This window comes from Oncorhynchus tshawytscha, linkage group LG14, assembly GCF_018296145.1.
Source record: "Oncorhynchus tshawytscha isolate Ot180627B linkage group LG14, Otsh_v2.0, whole genome shotgun sequence".
NCBI classification, from domain to species: domain Eukaryota; kingdom Metazoa; phylum Chordata; class Actinopteri; order Salmoniformes; family Salmonidae; genus Oncorhynchus; species Oncorhynchus tshawytscha.
Window position 1 is genome coordinate 28,026,159 of NC_056442.1, and position 21,118 is coordinate 28,047,276.

Sequence of the window (21,118 nt, forward strand, 5' to 3'; positions counted from 1 at the left end):
AATTAATAAATTATTTACTTTACCTCACGTTAGACTCATTACAAACGTCGTAAATTGTTGGTTATCTGCACGAACCCAGCCTTCACTATGAGTCATCCATACATCAATTGTCTTAGTTAAATTATTTATTTATTACTAAGTAATTCACAGAAATGCATAAACAAACAGTAAATATGGTTACAAGAAATGATAGAATGTTAGACAAAAGGGGAAGTGGGGGTCGACTAAAGTCACTACAGAGTGATAATTATAACAATTGAAATGCTAATCCTTTGCACAAGAACACTCTTATTCGGGAACAATTGCAATCAATATATATATTTACGCTCAGTGTGTCGTCTTGATCGCTGGTGAAAAGTTTTTCTGTTGGAGAGTTTCGTTCTCTCTCTCTCTGTCTTGGTTAGAGGGTATTGTTCAGAGTGACATTAGTTATAGAAAGGATGTTTCGGCGGTTGTCGTTCTTCACGTTCAATGATACCGAATTCCTAGCTGCAGACTAGTAATTAATATCAAAGACTTGTTCTTATTCTGTCGGTATTGATAGTCTAAGAGTTTAACCACGTGGTATGGTTAAAAGATTCAGCAATGGGCTACAACCTTTGCCCTCTCCTAATGGAGAAAAACATGGTCTGGTTGATAATTTCTCAAATTTGGGTTTTATTCGGAATTGCACACAGGGCTGACCCAGGATGCCAGTGTAAAGGATGTGAAACGCTAGCTTAGTTAGCGGTGGTTCGCGCTAAATAGCGTTTCAATCGGTGACGTCACTTTCTCTGAGACCTTGTAGTAGTTACCCTTGCTCTGCTTAATTTCTGTCTGTAGGCAGGGATCAACAAAATGGAGTCGTGGTCAGCTTTTCCGAAAGGGGGGCGGGGAAAAGCTGATCCCTGCCTACAGACAGAAACTAAAACAAGAGGCTCCCACGCTGAGGTCTGTTCAACGCTGGTCTGACCAAGCTGACTCCACACTCCAAGACTGCTTCCATCACGTGGACTGGGAGATGTTTCGTATTGCGTCAGATAACAACATTGACGAATACGCTGATTCGGTGTGCGAGTTCATTAGAACGTGCGTTGAAGATGTCGTTCCCATAGCAACGATTAAAACATTCCCTAACCAGAAACTGTGGATTGATGGCAGCATTCGTGTGAAACTGAAAGCGCGAACCACTGCTTTTAATCAGGGCAAGGTGTCTGGTAACATGACTGAATACAAACAGTGCAGCTATTCCCTCCGCAAGGCTATTAAACAAGCTAAGCGTCAGTACAGAGACAAAGTAGAATCTCAATTCAACGGCTCAGACACAAGAGGCATGTGGCAGGGTCTACAGTCAATCACGGACTACAAGAAGAAATCCAGCCCAGTCACGGACCAGGATGTCTTGCTCCCAGGCAGACTAAATAACTTTTTTGCCCGCTTTGAGGACAATACAGTGCCACTGACACGGCCTGCAATGAAAACATGCTGTCTCTCCTTCACTGCAGCCGAGGTGAGTAAGACATTTAAACGTGTTAACCCTCGCAAGGCTGCAGGCCCAGACGGCATCCCCAGCCGCGCCCTCAGAGCATGCGCAGACCAGCTGGCCGGTGTGTTTACGGACATATTCAATCAATCCCTATACCAGTCTGCTGTTCCCACATGCTTCAAGAGGGCCACCATTGTTCCTGTTCCCAAGAAAGCTAAGATAACTGAGCTAAACGACTACCGCCCCGTAGCACTCACATCCGTCATCATGAAGTGCTTTGAGAGACTAGTCAAGGACCATATCACCTCCACCCTACCTGACACCCTAGACCCACTCCAATTTGCTTACCGCCCAAATAGGTCCACAGACGATGCAACCTCAACCACACTGCACACTGCCCTAACCCATCTGGACAAGAGGAATACCTATGTGAGAATGCTGTTCATCGACTACAGCTCGGCATTCAACACCATAGTACCCTCCAAGCTCGTCATCAAGCTCGAGACCCTGGGTCTCGACCCCGCCCTGTGCAACTGGGTACTGGACTTCCTGACGGGCCGCCCCAGGTGGTGAGGGTAGGCAACAACATCTCCTCCCCGCTGATCCTCAACACTGGGGCCCCACAAGGGTGCATTCTGAGCCCTCTCCTGAACTCCCTGTTCACCCACGACTGCGTGGCCACGCACGCCTCCAACTCAATCATCAAGTTTGCGGACGACACAACAGTGGTAGGCTTGATTACCAACAACGACGAGACGGCCTACAGGGAGGAGGTGAGGGCCCTCGGAGTGTGGTGTCAGGAAAATAACCTCACACTCAACGTCAACAAAACTAAGGAGATGATTGTGGACTTCAGGAAACAGCAGAGGGAACACCCCCCTATCCACATCGATGGAACAGTAGTGGAGAGGGTAGCAAGTTTTAAGTTCCTCGGCATACACATCACAGACAAACTGAATTGGTCCACTCACACAGACAGCATCGTGAAGAAGGCGCAGCAGCACCTCTTTAACCTCAGGAGGCTGAAGAAATTCGGCTTGTCACCAAAAGCACTCACAAACTTCTACAGATGCACAATCGAGAGCATCCTGGCGGGCTGTATCACCGCCTGGTACGGCAACTGCTCCGCCCACACCCGTAAGGCTCTCCAGAGGGTAGTGAGGTCTGCACAACGCATCACCGGGGGCAAACTACCTGCCCTCTAGGACACCTACACCACCCGATGTTACAGGAAGGCCATAAAGATCATCAAGGACATCAACCACCCGAGCCACTGCCTGTTCACCCCGCTATCATCCAGAAGGCGAGGTCAGTACAGGTGCATCAAAGCTGGGACCGAGAGACTGAAAAACAGCTTCTATCTCAAGGCCATCAGACTGTTAAACAGCCACCACTAACATTGAGTGGCTGCTGCCAACACACTGACACTGACACTGACAACTCCAGCCACTTTAATAATGGGAATTGATGGGAAATGATGTAAATATATCACTAGCCACTTTAAACAATGCTACCTTATATAATGTTTACATACCCTACATTATTCATCTCATATGCATACGTATATACTGTACTCTATATCATCGACTGCATCCTTATGTAATACATGTATCACTAGCCACTTTAACTACGCCACTTGGTTTACATACTCATTTCATATGTATATACTGTACTCGATATCAGCTACTGTATCTTGCCTATGCTCCTCTGTACCATCACTCATTCATATATCCTTATGTACATATTCTTTATCCCCTTACACTGTGTATAAGACAGTAGTTTTGGAATTGTTAGTTAGATTACTTGTTGGTTATTACTGCATTGTCGGAACTAGAAGCACAAGCATTTCGCTACACTCGCATTAACATCTGCTAACCATGTGTATGTGACAAATAAAATTTGATTTTAATTGATTTGGGTGGCGCTCGGCGGTCGTCGTCACCGGTCTACTAGCTATCGCCGATCCGTTGTTCTGTGTTCCTTTGGTTTTGTCTGATTGGTATCACCTGTTTCTTGTTTGGTTGTTAGGGTAGGGTTATATAAAGTTTGTTCAGCCCGCTTCTGTTTTGTGCGGGCTTGTTAGTCTGTTTTGTTGTTTGAGTGTATTTTGTTTGTATTTGGGTTTCACGCTGTCCGTTTATATTTCTGATCATTTGTTTTTCTACTTTTGGTTCATGTTATGTTTCCGGGACATTAAAGCGTGTTTTTTTCCCACATCTTTTGCTCTCTGCGCCTGACTCCACACCTCCTCACTCATTTATCGTAACACACCCATGTCACACCCTGACCTAACCAAAATAATAAAGAAAACAAAGAATACTAAGGTCAGGGCGTGACACATCTCTCTCACTAACTTTAAGCATGAGCTGTCAGAGCAGCTTACCGATCATTTTACCGGTACACAGCCCATCTGTAAATAGCCCACCCAACTACCTCATCCCCATATTGTTATTTTTTTTGTCGCTCTTTGCAACCCGGTATCTCTACTTGCTCATCATCTTCTGCACATCTATCACTCCAGTGTTAATGTTAAATTGAAATAATTTCACCAGTATGGCCTATTTATTGCCTTGCCTCCCTAATCTTACTACATTTGCACACACTGAATACAGATTTTTCTAGTGTGTTTTTGACTACGTTTGTTTATCCCATGTGTAACTCTGTTTGTGTCACACTGCTTTGCTTTATCTTGGCCATGTTGCACTGGCCTACTTGGTTAAATAAAGGTGAATTAAAAAGTCTGTTTACTTTACTCACTCTTGTCTCACATAGCCCTGTGCTATCCCACCCAGACCCAGCTACCTCACACTCTCACACTTTAATATTTAAACCCACACATACAAATGGTCTTACACAAACCAATACATACATACATATTTAACCTGAGTGTGTACTAGACAAATAATCACACACACATGTTTAGAATATACATATACAGTACATTATCAATCAACACTCACATTCTTGAGTAAATAAATATACTTTTCACATTCACCTGCTCCTCTATCTCCACCATACACATGTACATATATATCTATAACGTATATGTACGTACAGTTGAAGTCAGAAGTTTAAATGTATTTGGCTAAGGTGTATGTAAACTCAGTTTTTCACAATTCCTGACATTTAATCTTAGTAGAAATTCCGTGTCTTAGGTCAGTTAGGACCACTCTATTTTAAGAATGTGAAATGTCAGAATAATAGTAGAGAGGATGATTTATTTCAGCTTTTATTTCTTTCATCACATTCCCACTGGGTCAGAAGTTTACATACAGTGACACATGGACAGACAGTCATTAGGCCAATAGCTGCAAACAGTTTCTATTGGACAAATTCAGGTTTGTTTATCCCCTGTTTTGGTATGTTGATCCCAGTTTCGTTCCATTTGCTTTTGTTTAAAAAATGTTTTACAACAGAATCGGAGTAATGAATAAACCCCTGGTCACGTGTGAACACAGTTCACATTCATAGCAGCCATGTTATATTCCTTCTTGCATCTATGCGCTCTCCTCTCACCTTTTCCCTTAGTTTGTAGATTTCAATGCACAACAGATCAGCTGTATGTGACCAGGCGAAAAAAGCTTTCCAAGTCAAACCATGTCATAACCACTACACAGCCTACATCGTTGTCCCCATATTAGCTAAAGTAACGTCATAGTCAACATAGCTAATAGAACTAATGTGTTCGTAAACCCGCTACAATCATGCAGTAACTTTACAGTGTATAGTCAGTTATCAGTTCAGCAGTTACACCTGTGCGCTCAAGTGGCAATAAATTAGTAAAACCAAAAGCTTACCTCGACTTGGAAGAGTTCCAGTGTTGTGTTGGATAGTCATAGCCAGCTAGCTACCATAGCATCCCTCTGAGGGTGTTTTGAGTAGGCTATACTAGCTAGCTGCATTTGCTTGCTAAGTAAGTGAAACCTACTTGCTTCTCTTTCATTTGATTAAGTTAATTTCTTCAAAACTGTTCAACTATTGTCTCTCTCTCTCTCTTTAAGTCTCTGATCCTTTGGTTGGGTCGACAACATGTCAGTTCCTGCTGCAAGAGCTCTGATAGGTTGGAGGACGTCCTCTGGAAGTTGTCATAATTACGGTGTAAGTCTATGGAAGGGGGTGAGAACAATGAGCCACCAAGGTTTTGTATTGAAGTCAGTGTACCCAGATGAGGACGGAAGCAAGCTGTCCTGTTGAGGCAACTGTGGACCTTCATTGCAGAACAGTGTGTTTTAATACCTTATTTGGTGACGTGACTATATTTCGTAACATTTTATCTAAACAGGATAACTTTTGTAATGTTTTACCATTTTTATTTGTATGAAATTCCCCTTCCTCCTCTGGGGATTCGCCACTGGTGTATGCGACCTTTGACATTTAGGTCGTAAATCATGGTCATAAACCGTTCGTGTGTAGATTCTGTTACTACTACAGTGGTTCTAAACTTTTTTGTTAACTGTATCACCAATCACATATTGCACTGCCCATGAGTCTTCCCAAGTACCCCCTGTGGATAGGCCAGGTACCCTAGGATGAGACCCACTGTCTTACACAAAGCCTTTCACTATTCACCTTGTCTCCTGAGCCTGGACTTTGGAACTCATTGCTTGCCATAGTGTCACAAAACTGTCTGGAAAAAATGCTCAAGAATAGGGTTATAATGGAAAACTTTAATTCCAGTTACATATTTTACTTTAGATCTTGAAAGATATGTCAAGGTTCGCAGGTGTGACCTCTGTGAATGTCATGTTCTTCTTACATCTGAAGAGGAGTGAATATATACTGTACATGTAAGGAATGAATACTTTAACAAACTGACCAACTTTTTGGTAGAAGGAATATCAACATAGTTAAATCATGTATAGTACATGTATAGTATATGGATCAGTTATTTTAAATCTAATAATTCAACATCAATATTTTCACAATTAAAATAGCTCACCAGTTTGTAACCCCTACTTGCAAGGGAAGACATATTCTGTTTCTGCCTGGTCACCTGAATTAAACCATAAGACAGATAAGTCTCAGTAAATGAATACAAGTAACCAAATGTTACTAAAAAGGAAAAATACATATTGGGGAAGGTTAGATTTAAACTTACTCGGCTGGTAGTAGTCGTAGATCTTGACCACCGCTGGCTTTAGATTTTGTACTGGGAGCTCCTGTATGATGTCCAGGGTGTGTTTCAAAGGCAATAGTGATGGTAACTGTCGAGAGATTAAATTATTTATTTTTAAAACACGAAAAAAACATATTGGTCACAATTATTGAAATGCTCTAAGCAGAAGTTTCCGTTTCAGTAACACTCTACTTGACACCCAGCGTGTTAATAGTATTACCCACAAAACCTACCACATATGGCAAAACATTCCATTACACTATAGCCTCCATGTCAACTGCATGTTTATGTTATATACTTTTTAATTGACAGTATTATTGTAGTTGTAATTGCTCTGTTGCTGATAACTGGGATGAATGCAGGAGTAGGTTTCAAGAGCAAGTTATGTAAAATATGATAAAAGTGGAAGAATTCATTACAACAACAAAGGATTTAAGAAACAAACTTTAAAACGAAAGGAAACATCTTGGCAGGGAAAACACTAATGTGAATAAATGTGTAAGTGTATTCAGACCCTTTACTTGTTGAAGCACCTTTGACAGCGACTACTACCTTGAGTCTTCTTGGGTATGGCGCTACAAGCTTGGCGCACCTGTATTTGGGGAGTTTCTCCCAGCTCCTCTCTGCAGATCCTCTCAAGCCATGTCAGGTTGGATGGAGATCTGTGGCTGCACAGCTATTACCAAGTCTCTCCAGATATGTTTGATTGGCTCCAAGTCCGGGCTCTGGCTGGGCAACTCAAGGACATTCAGAGACTTGTCCCAAAGCCACTTGTCATGACGTTGGCCTCTTTGGGTATAGCAACCCCATCCCCCTCTCCCTGCCTCCTTCAACTAGGCTGCTGTGGTCAGAGGTTGTAAATTCCTGAGAGGATCTCCACATGGACACATAGTCGAGAGAGAGTAAACTTTCATAGAGAACAAAGGAAATCCTTCCACCTCACAGAACTTGAGGTACAAACAAATGTCATGTTCTGGAGAAAGTATAAAAGATCGGTGAAGAATCCAGCTACGAACTGGTCCGTTTGTCACAACTTGGGAAAGCTCATGGGAGATGGTGTGGCCACATTACCATAACGCTGTTTATATAATAGCCTCAGATATGAGGTTTACATCTAATTGTTGTATAAGATGAATGAGTGTGTATGATACTGTTTGTATAATTGTGTTGTATGATTTTGGACTGTTTAATGAAGAAAAATACAATTCCCTTTTGATTTGAACTAAATCAGAGGACCGCCCCTGAGCCCAGTTAGGGTCAGACATCCTGGGACAGCCTTTTCTGCCATTCCCAATAAAAACCCCACTCGGGTTTTCGATCAGCAGACCGAGCTTACCTCAATTACGAGATCGCTAAAGGTTGCAGACCATGTTTTTCTCCATTACGGGGGACAAAGGTTGTAGACCATTGCTGAATCTTTTAACCATACCACGTGGTTAAACTCTTAGACTATCGATACCGACAGAATAAGAACAAGTCTTTGATTTGAATTACTAGTCTGCAGCTAGGAATTCGGTATCATTGAACGTGAAGAACGACAACCGCCGAAACATCCATTCTATAACAAATGTCACTCTGAACAAGACCCTCTAACCACAAACGAAGAGAGAGAGAGAGAGAGAGAGAGAGAGAGATGGACAATTCTACAAAATAAATTAACTTTTCACCAGCAATCAAGACGACACACGTAGCGTAAATATATATATTGATTGCAATTGTTCCCGAATGAGTGAGCATTCATGTGCAAAGGATTAGCATTTCAATTGTTATATTTATCACTTTGTAGTGACTTCTTAGTCTTAGCCAAACAGTTCAATCTTGGTTTCATCAGACCAAAGAATCTTGTTTCTCATGGTCTGAGAGTCTTTAGGTGCCTTTTGGTAAACTCCAAGAGGGCTGAAATGTGCCTTTTACTGAGGAGTGGCTTCTGTCTGGCTACTACCATAAAAGCCTGATTGGTGGAGTGCTGCAGAGGAACTCTGGCGTTCTTTCAGAGTGACCATCGGTTTCTTGGTCACCCCCTGACCAAGGCCCTACTCCCCCGATTGTTCAGTTTGGCCAGGTGGCCAATTAAGAATGATGGAGGTCACTGTGTTCTTGGGGACCTTCAATGCTGCAGACATTTTTGGTACCCAAATCAAATCAAATTTTATTTGTCACATACACATGGTTAGCAGATGTTAATGCGAGTGTAGCGAAATGCTTGTGCTTCTAGTTCCGACAATGCAGTAATAACCAACAAGTAATCTAACTAACAATTCCAAAACTACTGTCTTATACACAGTGTAAGGGGATAAAGAATATGTACATAAGGATATATGAATGAGTGATGGTACAGAGGAGCATAGGCAAGATACAGTAGATGGTATCGAGTACAGTATATACATATGAAATGAGTATGTAAACAAAGTGGCATAGTTAAAGTGGCTAGTGATACATGTATTACATGAGGATGCAGTCGATGATATAGAGTACAGTATATACGTATGCATATGAGATGAATAATGTAGGGTAAGTAACATTATATAAGGTAGCATTGTTTAAAGTGGCTAGTGATATATTTACATCATTTCCCATCAATTCCCATTATTAAAGTGGCTGGAGTTGAGTCAGTGTCAGTGTCAGTGTGTTGGCAGCAGCCACTCAATGTTAGTGGTGGCTGTTTAACAGTCTGATGGCCTTGAGATAGAAGCTGTTTTTCAGTCTCTCGGTCCCAGCTTTGATGCACCTGTACTGACCTCGCCTTCTGGATGATAGCGGGGTGAACAGGCAGTGGCTCGGGTGGTTGATGTCCTTGATGATCTTTATGGCCTTCCTGTAACATCGGGTGGTGTAGGTGTCCTGGAGGGCAGGTAGTTTGCCCCCGGTGATGCGTTGTGCAGACCTCACTACCCTCTGGAGAGCCTTACGGTTGTGGGCGGAGCAGTTGCCGTACCAGGCGGTGATACAGCCCGCCAGGATGCTCTCGATTGTGCATCTGTAGAAGTTTGTGAGTGCTTTTGGTGACAAGCCGAATTTCTTCAGCCTCCTGAGGTTGAAGAGGCGCTGCTGCGCCTTCTTCACGATGCTGTCTGTGTGAGTGGACCAATTCAGTTTGTCTGTGATGTGTATGCCGAGGAACTTAAAACTTGCTACCCTCTCCACTACTGTTCCATCGATGTGGATAGCGGGGTGTTCCCTCTGCTGTTTCCTGAAGTCCACAATCATCTCCTTAGTTTTGTTGACGTTGAGTGTGAGGTTATTTTCCTGACACCACACTCCGAGGGCCCTCACCTCCTCCCTGTAGGCCGTCTCGTCGTTGTTGGTAATCAAGCCTACCACTGTTGTGTCGTCCGCAAACTTGATGATTGAGTTGGAGGCGTGCGTGGCCACGCAGTCGTGGGTGAACAGGGAGTACAGGAGAGGGCTCAGAACGCACCCTTGTGGGGCCCCAGTGTTGAGGATCAGCGGGGTGGAGATGTTGTTGCCTACCCTCACCACCTGGGGGCGGCCCGTCAGGAAGTCCAGTACCCAGTTGCACAGGGCGGGGTCGAGACCCAGGGTCTCGAGCTTGATGACGAGCTTGGAGGGTACTATGGTGTTGAATGCCAAGCTGTAGTCGATGAACAGCATTCTCACATAGGTATTCCTCTTGTCCAGATGGGTTAGGGCAGTGTGCAGTGTGGTTGAGATTGCATCGTCTGTGGACCTATTTGGGCGGTAAGCAAATTGGAGTGGGTCTAGGGTGTCAGGTAGGGTGGAGGTGATATGGTCCTTGACTAGTCTCTCAAAGCACTTCATGATGACGGAAGTGAGTGCTACGGGCGGTAGTCGTTTAGCTCAGTTACCTTAGCTTTCTTGGGAACAGGAACAATGGTGGCCCTCTTGAAGCATGTGGGAACAGCAGACTGGTATAGGGTTTGATTGAATATGTCCGTAAACACACCGGCCAGCTGGTCTGCGCATGCTCTGAGGGCGCGGCTGGGGATGCCGTCTGGGCCTGCAGCCTTGCGAGGGTTAACACGTTTAAATGTCTTACTCACCTCGGCTGCATTGAAGGAGAGTCCGCATGTTTTCGTTGCAGGCCGTGTCAGTGGCACTGTATTGACCTCAAAGCGGGCAAAAAAGTTATTTGGTCTGCCTGGGAGCAAGACATCCTGGTCCGTGACTGGGCTGGATTTCTTCTTGTAGTCCGTGATTGACTGTAGACCCTGCCACATGCCTCTTGTGTCTGAGCCGTTGAATTGAGATTCTACTTTGTCTCTGTACTGACGCTTAGCTTGTTTGATAGCCTTGCGGAGGGAATAGCTGCACTGTTTGTGTTCGGTCATGTTACCAGTCACCTTGCCCTGATTAAAAGCAGTGGTTCGCGCTTTCAGTTTCACGCGAATGCTGCCATCAATCCACGGTTTCTGGTTAGGGAATGTTTTAATCGTTGCTATGGGAACGACATCTTCAACGCACGTTCTAATGAACTCGCACACCGAATCAGCGTATTCGTCAATATTGTTATCTGACGCAATACGAAACATCTCCCAGTCCACGTGATGGAAGCAGTCTTGGAGTGTGGAGTCAGCTTGGTCGGACCAGCGTTGGACAGACCTCAGCGTTGGAGCCTCTTGTTTTAATTTCTGTCTGTAGGCAGGGATCAACAAAATGGAGTCGTGGTCAGCTTTTCCGAAAGGAGGGCGGGGCAGGGCCTTATATGCGTCGCGGAAGTTAGAGTAACAATGATCCAAGGTTTTTCCACCCCTAGTTGGGCAATCGATATGCTGATAAAATTTAGGGAGTCTTGTTTTCAGATTAGCCTTGTTAAAATCCCCAGCTACAATGAATGCAGCCTCCGGATAAATGGATTCCAGTTTGCAAAGAGTCAAATAAAGTTTGTTCAGAGCCATCGATGTGTCTGCTTGGGGGGATATATACGGCTGTGATTATAATCGAAGAGAATTCTCTTGGTAGATAATGCGGTCTACATTTGATTGTGAGGAATTCTAAATCAGGTGAACAGAAGGATTTGAGTTCCTGTATGTTTCTTTCATCACACCATGTCTCGTTAGCCATAAGGCATCTGCCCCCGCCCCTCTTCTTACCAGAAAGATGTTTGTTTCTGTCGGCGCGATACGTGGAGAAACCCGCTGGCTGCACCTCCTCGGATAGCGTCTCTCCAGTGAGCCATGTTTCCGTGAAGCAAAGAACGTTACAGTCTCTGATGTCCCTCTGGAATGCTACCCTTGCTCGGATTTCATCAACCTTGTTGTCAAGAGACTGGACATTGGCGAGAAGAATGCTAGGGAGTGGTGCACGATGTGCCCGTCTCCGGAGTCTGACCAGAAGACCGCCTCGTTTCCCTCTTTTTCGGAGTCGTTTTTTTGGGTCGCCGCATAGGATCCATTCCGTTGTCCCGGTTGAAAGGCAGAACACAGGATCCGCGTCGCGAAAAACATATTCTTGGTCGTACTGATGGTGAGTTGACGCTGATCTTATATTCAGTAGTTCTTCTCAACTGTATGTAATGAAACCTAAGATGATCTGGGGTATTAATGTAAGAAATAACACGTAAAAAAACAACACACTGCATAGTTTCCTAGGAACGCGAAGCGAGGCGGCCATCTCTGTCGGCGCCGGAAGTAACAGATCGGTGCGTCAACACAATCCTGTCTCGGAGCTCTATGGACAATTCCTTCGACCTCATGGCTTGGTTTTTGCTCTGACATGCACTGTCAACTGCGGAACCTACTATAGACAAGTGTGTGCCTTTCCAAATCATGTCCAATCAATTGAATTTACCACAAGTGGACTCCAATCAAGTTGTAGAAACATCTCAAGGATAATCAGTAGAAACAGGATGCACCTGAGCTCAATTTTGAGTCTCAGAGCAAAGGGTCTGAATACTTATGTTAATAAGGTATTTCAGTTTTTAATAAATTAGCAACATTTTCTAAAAACTTGTTTTCTCTTTGTCATTATAGGGTAGGAAAAAAAAAGCCTGTAATAAACTGTGGAAAAAGTCAATACTTTCCAAATACACTGTATGTCACCACAAGTACATCAAAATATATATACAGTCACTGTAACGGTTTTCTAGTGGTGATGAAGGAGAGTCGGACCAAACTGCAGCGTGTCGATTGCGATCCATGTTTAATACAACAAAGAAACACGAACTTACAAAAAACAATAAACAAAACAGCCTATCTGGTGCAAACTAACAGAGAGTACACATAGGACACTAAGGACAATCACCCACGACAAACTCAAAGAATATGGCTGCCTAAATATGGTTCCCAATCAGAGACAACGATAAGCATCTGCCTCTGATTGAGAACCACTCCAGACAGCCATAGACTTTGCTAGACAACCCACTAAGCTACAATCCCAATACCACCACCAAAACCCCAAGACAAACACACCACAATTACAAAAACCCCATGCCACACCCTGGCCTGACCAAATACATAAAGATGAACACAAAATACTTTGACCAGGGCGTGACAGAACCCCCTAAGGTGCGGACTCCCGAACGCACCTCAAAACAATAGGGAGGGTCCGGGTGGGCGTCTGTCCATGGTGGCGGCTCCGGCGCGGGACGTGGACCCCACTCATTTAATGTCTTAGTCCCCTCTCCCTTCGTCCCTGGATAGTCCACCCTCGCCGCCGACCATGGCCTAGTAGTCCTCACCCAGAACCCCACTGGACTGAGGAGCAGATCGGGACTGAAGGACAGCTCGGGACTGAGGCAGCTCGGGACTGAGGGGAAGCTCGGGAGTGAGAGAAAGCTCAGGAGTGAGAGGAAGCTCAGGAGTGAGAGGAAGCTCAGGAGTGAGAGGAAGCTCAGGAGTGAGAGGAAGCTCAGGAGTGAGAGGAAGCTCAGGCAGGTTGATGGATCTACCAGATCCTGGCTGGCTGGTGGTTCCTGCAGATCCTGGCTGACTGGCACTTCTGGCGGATCCTGGCTGACTGGTGGATCCTGGCAGACTGGCGGATCCTGGCTGACTGGCGGATCCTGGCTGACTGGCGGATCCTGGCTGACTGGCGGATCCTGGCGGATCCTGGCAGACTGGCGGATCCTGGCGGATCCTGGCAGACTGGCGGATCCTGGCAGACTGGCGGATCTAACTGATCCTGGCAGACTGGCGGATCCTGGCCGACTGGCAGATCCTGGCCGACTGGCAGATCCTGGCCGACTGGCAGATCCTGGCCGACTGGCAGATCCTGGCCGACTGGCAGATCCTGGCCGACTGGCAGATCCTGGCCGACTGGCAGTTCTGGCGGATCCTGGCAGACTGGCGGATCCTGGCAGACTGGCAGTTCTGGCGGATCCTGGCAGACTGGCGGATCCTGGCAGACTGGCGGATCCTGGCAGACTAGCGGATCCTGGCTGACTGGCGGATCCTGGCTGACTGGCGGATCCTGGTTGACTGGCACTTCTGGCGGATCCTGGAAGACTGGCGGATCCTGGCTGACTGGCGGATCCTGGCTGACTGGTGGATCCTGGCTGACTGACGGATCCTGGCAGACTGGCGGATCCTGGCTGAATGGCGGATCTAACTGATCCTGGCAGACTGGCGGATCCTGGCTGACTGGCAGTTCTGGCAGATCCCGGCTGACTGGCGGATCTGGAAGAGTCTGATTGACTGGCAGATCTGGAAGAGTCTGGCTGACTGGCAGATCTGGAATAGTCTGGCTGACTGGCAGATCTGGAAGAGTCTGGTTGACTGGCAGATCTGGAAGAGTCTGGTTGACTGGCAGATCTGGAAGAGTCTGGTTGACTGGCAGATCTGGAAGAGTCTGGTTGACTGGCAGATCTGGAAGAGTCTGGTTGACTGGCAGATCTGGAAGAGTCTGGTTGACTGGCAGATCTGGAAGAGTCTGGTTGACTGGCAGATCTGGAAGAGTCTGGCTGACTGGCAGATCTGGAAGAGTCTGGCTGACTGGCAGATCTGGAAGAGTCTGGCTGACTGGCAGATCTGGAAGAGTCTGGCTGACTGGCAGATCTGGCGGCGCTGGGCAGCCTGGCGGCGCTGGGCAGACTGGCGACGCTAGGCAGACTGGCAGTGCTGGGCAGACTGGCAGTGCTGGGCAGACTGGCGATGCTGGGCAGACTGGTGGCGCTGGGCAGACTGGCGACGCTGGGCAGACTGACGGCGCTGGGCAGACTGGTGACGCTGGGCAGACGGGGGCACTGGCGGCGCTGGGCAGACTGGCGGCACTAGCTGCTCCATATAGGCTGACAGCTCTGGCGGCTTCTTACAGACTGACAGCTCTGTCGGCTCCGTGCTGACTGGCTGCTCCTTGCAGCCTGGCAGCTCCTTGCAGACTGACAGCTCCGTGCAGACTGACAGCTCCTTGCAGACTGACAGCTCCTTGCAGACTGACAACTCCTTGCAGACTGACAGCTCCTTGCAGACTGACAACTCCTTGCAGACTGACAACTCCTTGCAGACTGCCAGCTCCTTGCAGACTGGCTGCTCCATGCAGACTGGCTGCTCTATGCAGACTGACAGCTCTGGCTGCTCCATGTAGGCTGACAGCTCTGGCGGCTCCGTGCAGACTGGCAGCTCCTTACAGACTGGCAGCTCCTTGCAGACTGGTAGCTCCGTGCAGACTGGCAGCTCCGTGCAGACTGGCAGCTCCGTGCAGACTGGCAGCTCCGTGCAGACTGGCAGCTCCGTGCAGACTGGCAGCTCCTTGCAGACTGACAGCTCCTTGCAGACTGACAGCTCCTTGCAGACTGACAGCTCCTTGCAGACTGGCTGCTCCATGCAGACTGGCTGCTCCATGCAGACTGACATCTCTGGCTGCTTCATGCAGACTGACAGCTCTGGCTGCTCCATGTAGGCTGACAGTTCTGGCGGCTTCTTACAGACTGGCAGCTCTGGCGGCTCTGTGCAGACTGGCAGCTCCGTGCAGACTGGCAGCTCCGTGCAGACTGGCAGCTCCGTGCAGACTGACAGCTCCTTGCAGACTGACAGCTCCGTGCAGACCGGCAGCTCCGTGCAGACCGGCAGCTCCTTACAGACTGGCAGCTCCTTACAGACTGGCAGCTCCTTACAGACTGGCAGCTCCTTGTAGACTGGCTGCGCTGAACAGGCGGGAGACTCCGGCCGCGCAGGAGAGGAGAAAGGCTCTGGCTGCGCTGAACAGGCGGAAGACTCCAGCAGCGCTGTAGAGGAGAAAGGCTCCGGCAGCGCTGAACAGGTGGGACGCACTGTAGGCCTGATGCGTGGTGCTGGCACTGGTATGCCGTGCATGCTATGCCAAGCCCACACCTTTCTTTCTACTCTGTCCAATACATCCTCCACACTCTCAGACTCAGCACTCTGCTTCGCCGACAGCTCCAATTCCATCCATGGCTCTGCCCAGGGTCCTTGTCCGTCAAGGATCTCCTCCCAAGTCCATTTATCCAAAGAGTGCAGCCTCTCCCAATGCTGCTGCTGCCTCTGTTGCTTCTCCTGCTGCTGCCTTTGCTCCTGCTGCTGCCTTTGCTGCTGCTGCTGTTGCTCCTGCTGCACCTGTCGCTTCTCCTGCTGCTGCTGTTGCTGCTGCCTCTGTTTACCACGCCGCTTGGTCCTTGGTTGGTGGGTGATTCTGTAACGGTTTTCTAGTGGTGATGAAGGAGAGTCGGACCAAACTGCAGCGTGTCGATTGCGATCCATGTTTAATACAACAAAGAAACACGAACTTACAAAAAACAATAAACAAAACCGAAACAGCCTATCTGGTGCAAACTAACAGAGAGTACACATAGGACACTAAGGACAATCACCCACGACAAACTCAAAGAATATGGCTGCCTAAATATGGTTCCCAATCAGAGACAACGATAAGCATCTGCCTCTGATTGAGAACCACTCCAGACAGCCATAGACTTTGCTAGACAACCCACTAAGCTACAATCCCAATACCACCACCAAAACCCCAAGACAAACACACCACAATTACAAAAACCCCATGCCACACCCTGGCCTGACCAAATACATAAAGATGAACACAAAATACTTTGACCAGGGCGTGACAGTCACTAGTGAAAGTCTAAACACTCCTTGCACATTTTGCTGCCTTAAATTAGATTTTTTCCTATCCTTGCCAAATTTTCCAAGAGAGAGAAACACATACACTAAAACTAAAACATTAAACTTCTTGTGCAGGTTTAACCTCTTTCTTGCTCTGTATTTTCTTGCTTGAGAATCTGCTATTTTCTAAGAAGCAATTATTTTATTGGCCATTTTAATTGAAAACAATCACATTTCCAAAGTGAAAGAAAATTCACAACCAACTTTACTGATCTTGACCAATTTTGACAAAAACAATGGACATATGTTGCCCTAAGATTTGTGCAAAGTTGATAGAATGGATATTTTGGTTTTACCTCTGTCAAGTACATTAACACATGGTCATCTTCAGTATCAACACGATCCACTTGAAATGACCTCCTCAGCTGTGAAGACAAGCCATACATGTTATTCATCTTGCATTGACAACAAAGTTCATTTTCATGTGAAAAATATTTGTCATGGAAAAAGGCCACAGGTAACACCATAAAAGTATGTTATGACAAAAAAACGTACCCTCTCCAAAGAGTCTGGGTCTGGAGCAAATCCAGACAGCATTTTCAAATCCACAATTATCATATTGGTGGTCAGCTCCTTTCCAGAATATCTGTGCAAGAAAAGAGGCCCCTGACATCAAAGTTAGATTTTGACAAGTGCTTGTAAAAATCAAATGAATGGATACTTTGATTATTTTACCACCAAAAATACCAGGTTTCCTGATATGTTTTCTTACTGTTAGGTCCAAACTAGAAATTAAATAACCTATACATATAGTGCCCTCTAATTATTGGGACAGTGAAGCATTTTTTTAACAAACAATGACTATGAGGTTAAAGTGCAGACTGTCATCTTTCATTTCAGTGTATTTGCATCCATACCGGGTGAACCGTTTGGAAATTACAGCACTTTTTCTACATAGTCCCCCATTTTAGGGGACCAAATGTAGGCTATTAGGAAAAATGTACATATGTGTATTAAAGTAGTATAAAGTTAAGTATTTGGTCCCATATTCAGAGCATATAATGACTACATCAACCTTGTCACAACAAATGTGTTGGATTCATTTGCTGTTTGTTTTAGTTGTTTTGGTTGTGTTCCAAATTATTTTGTGCCTAATAGAAATGTATTGTGTCATTTTAGAGTAACTTTAATTACAAATAAGAATATAATATTTTTCTAAACACATCCATATTACAGACACAAAAGTTACAGATGCTAAAATATCCCCCCATTTTTTCTTTTTTACCAACGTCCCCTGTTATTGTAATGGTGAGAGGTTCGCATGTCTTGGGGGTATAATATATGTGCGTCTGTAACGGTCTCACTCATCATCATTCACAATTCATTCAGGATTATCTGTAATCATGGTAGCATCCACATTAATATACACATTTTTAGAATCATATTATATTCTTATTTACAATAAAAGTGACTCCAAAATGACAATACATTATTTACCATTCATTTCTATTGGGCACAAAATAATCTGAAACCAACAGAAAATGCATCCAACGAATTTGTAGAGTGAATATGGGACCAAGTACTTCATTTTTTACTACTTTAATACACATAAGTGAATTTGTCCCAATACTTTTGGTGTCCTAAAATAGGTGGACTATGTACAAAAAGTGCTGTAAATACCCTGACTTAACCTGTAAATATCCTGACTTCAAATCCACACGTTTGGATTATAGAGCCAAAATAAGAAAAACATGTTTCTTAGTCGCAATAATTACGAAGGGCACTGTAGGTACAAAAACACCAATAGAATTGGGTCAAAAACATTTTTAGACATGCTCTATAATAACACTTTGGAGTGTCATCAATGACCTGATTGAAATAATGCTTCAGTAAACGCAAATGTGTCATTCATTCTTACTGAGACTCGAGGTTCAGCGTGACTCTGGGTCTCAAAGAGTTGCTGTTGCAGTCCACCTCTGTCTTCACCTGGATGCTGAGCGTTGTGCTGTCAGTAGGAGTAGGGATGTTGTAGTGGAGCGCCACCTGGGAAAGAGGGAAGAAGTGGTCAGGGGAACAAGGTTGTCTAAAAATATACATTTTACAAGCTTGATTTTTAAAAACTTTTCATAAACTAGATATCAAGCCAGACAAAGCTTCTTAAATGTTTGGACTTCACAGTAATATATAAATCAGATCTTGCCACAAAGGATTGGGAGGAGTGTCTTCACTGACCTGCACTGAGGCACAAGCACTGCCCTTCACTTCCACCGTGTACTTCCCTTCTGTGTCCTGCAGCGCACGCTCCTGGTAGAGAAGCTTGTTGTTTTGGTTCACATTGAAGAGGTGCTGTCCCCCACTGGGAGACTGTACTGTCACTGTGCTGGTGCCCTCTCTACTGAACACTCTGGTGGAGTAGAGAGCCAGGGCCTGGAGGGCCACCACTGTGTCCTAAACACAAACAACAGACAAATGTGTTCAAAATGAATGGAGCTATCCCATTTTACAGAAAGGTTCATTTTACATTAGTTCAGTTCAAGAGTGGCTATTTCTCATATCTATTCATTATCATTTATTGGCTCCATTTCAGCGGTAGTTAGTTTCACCTGGCTTGACATGACAAGAAGCACATAACATGCCTGTGGTGAAATCAAGGTAATAATGCCTCACTACTAGTGCACAGCACAGATTGCCATTTCGGGCCAAATGTGTTTTGGAAGTATACCTGTGTGGAAGAGAAGCCTCCGTAGGCGTTCTGCTGTCTCACCAGCCACCTGACGATGTGGGAGGCGTAGCCCAGGTCAGTGGTAGACAGAGGGGAGGCACTGAGGGAAGCCAGCAGAACGTAGGAGCTGATCTCCACTGCCAGGGAGGCTGAGGTCTCTGAGGAGGTCTGAGTCCAGTGCAGGAGACCACCTGAGGGATGAGGAACACACAGAGAGAGACAGAGCCTAGCTCATTCATCATTATACAGAATATGACAGACACCTGAGTTCTTTGAAATACTAATTTAATTGAGACTAATGTGCCAGATTTGAGGATGGTTTACACTTTTGTGATTACTACATTGCCCAGGTAAGAACAATCAAGGCAAGACAGCACAAACCTCTCTGGATTACAACCAAATTATGTGTACTATATTACATATTTCATCCCTAAAAAATACAACTTTTACATTACTGGGTAGTTTACCAATAAAATGGTCTGACGATGATGTGGAACTCATTTTTCAGATCAACCTCCAGTAACCACTAAAAAACATATACTCGGTATACATATCCAGAAAGAAATTCTCACTCCAATAAATGTTTATAGAAAGTTTGCAAAAATAGATAAGATCTTGCTACCATCTTGCTACCGTCTATTTGTGGAAAAATAACCCTGATTATCCCAGTTAACCTATTTGCTTATGGTCTTGCCTATACCTAGTGACCTGTCTTTAAAATTATTAGCAAAATAAATTCAATATTATTTGAAATGGCAAGCAAGACTTTGGCTTCGGAAAGTATTCAGACCCCTTGACTTTTTCCAAATTTTGTTACATTACAGCAATCTACACAAAATACCCCATAATGACAAAGCGAAAAACAGGTTTAGACATTTTTGCAAATCTATTAAAAATAAACAGAAATACCTTATGTATGTATTCAGACCCTTTGCTATGAGACTCAAAATTGAGCTCAGATGCATCTTGTTTCCATTGACCGTCCTTGAGATGTTTCTACAACTTGATTGTATTCCACCAGTGGTAAATTCAATTGATTGAACATGATTTGGAAAGGCACACACACTTGTCTATAATAGGTTCCGCAGTTGACAGTGCATGTCAGAGCAAAAACCAAGCCATGATGTCGAAGGAATTGTCTGTAGAGCTCCAAGACATGATTGTGTTGAGGCACCGATCTGGGGAAGGGTGCCAAAAAATGTCTGCAGCATTAAAGGTCCCCAAGAACACAGTGGCCTCCATCATTCTTAAATGGAAGAAGCTTGGAACCACCAAGACCCTTCCTAGAGCTGGCTGCCCGGCCAAACTGAGCAATAGGAGAAGAAGGGCCTTGGTCATGGAGGTGACCAAGAAACCGATGGTCACTCTGAAAGACAACCATCTCTGCAGCACTCCACCAATCAGGCTTTTATGGTAGTGTGGCCAGACGGAAGCCACTCCTCAGTAAAAGTCAGTCATACAAAAGTTATACTTTGTTCCGAACTGGTTCTCTATCAGATTAGTAAGGATGTCTCACCCCATGTTCAATAATGGCCTATTCCCTTTATTCAGATTGCAACCTCTCACTTTCGGTTATTTGAAAATGAAATAATCTCCAAAATATCACCATTTTTAAAACAAGCCATAGAAAGTTGTTTGCAATTTCAGTTTAAACCACCAGAATAGACAGAACATATAATACAACAAATACTGTGGTTAAACTCAAATATACTAATTGATTTAAAAAACTACACATTAAGGAAAGAAATTCCACAAATGTACTTTTTAACAAGGCACACCTGTTAATTGAAATGCATTCCAGGTGATTACCTCATGAAGCTGGT

General features: G+C 45.1%; 1 protein-coding gene across 1 annotated transcript in view; it reads right to left on the reverse strand.

Moving 5' to 3' along the window:
• Positions 1-6,112: 6,112 nt before the first annotated feature.
• Positions 6,113-21,118, reverse strand: part of LOC121839159 (alpha-2-macroglobulin-like) — a 33,295-nt gene continuing 18,289 nt past the window's right edge. The window contains 8 exon segments of the mRNA XM_042296555.1: positions 6,113-6,223; positions 6,405-6,458; positions 6,564-6,669; positions 16,930-16,998; positions 17,129-17,219; positions 18,492-18,616; positions 18,806-19,021; positions 19,296-19,486. Of these exon segments, the coding sequence (XP_042152489.1) occupies positions 6,418-6,458; positions 6,564-6,669; positions 16,930-16,998; positions 17,129-17,219; positions 18,492-18,616; positions 18,806-19,021; positions 19,296-19,486 (839 nt within the window). The 3' untranslated portion in view covers positions 6,113-6,223; positions 6,405-6,417.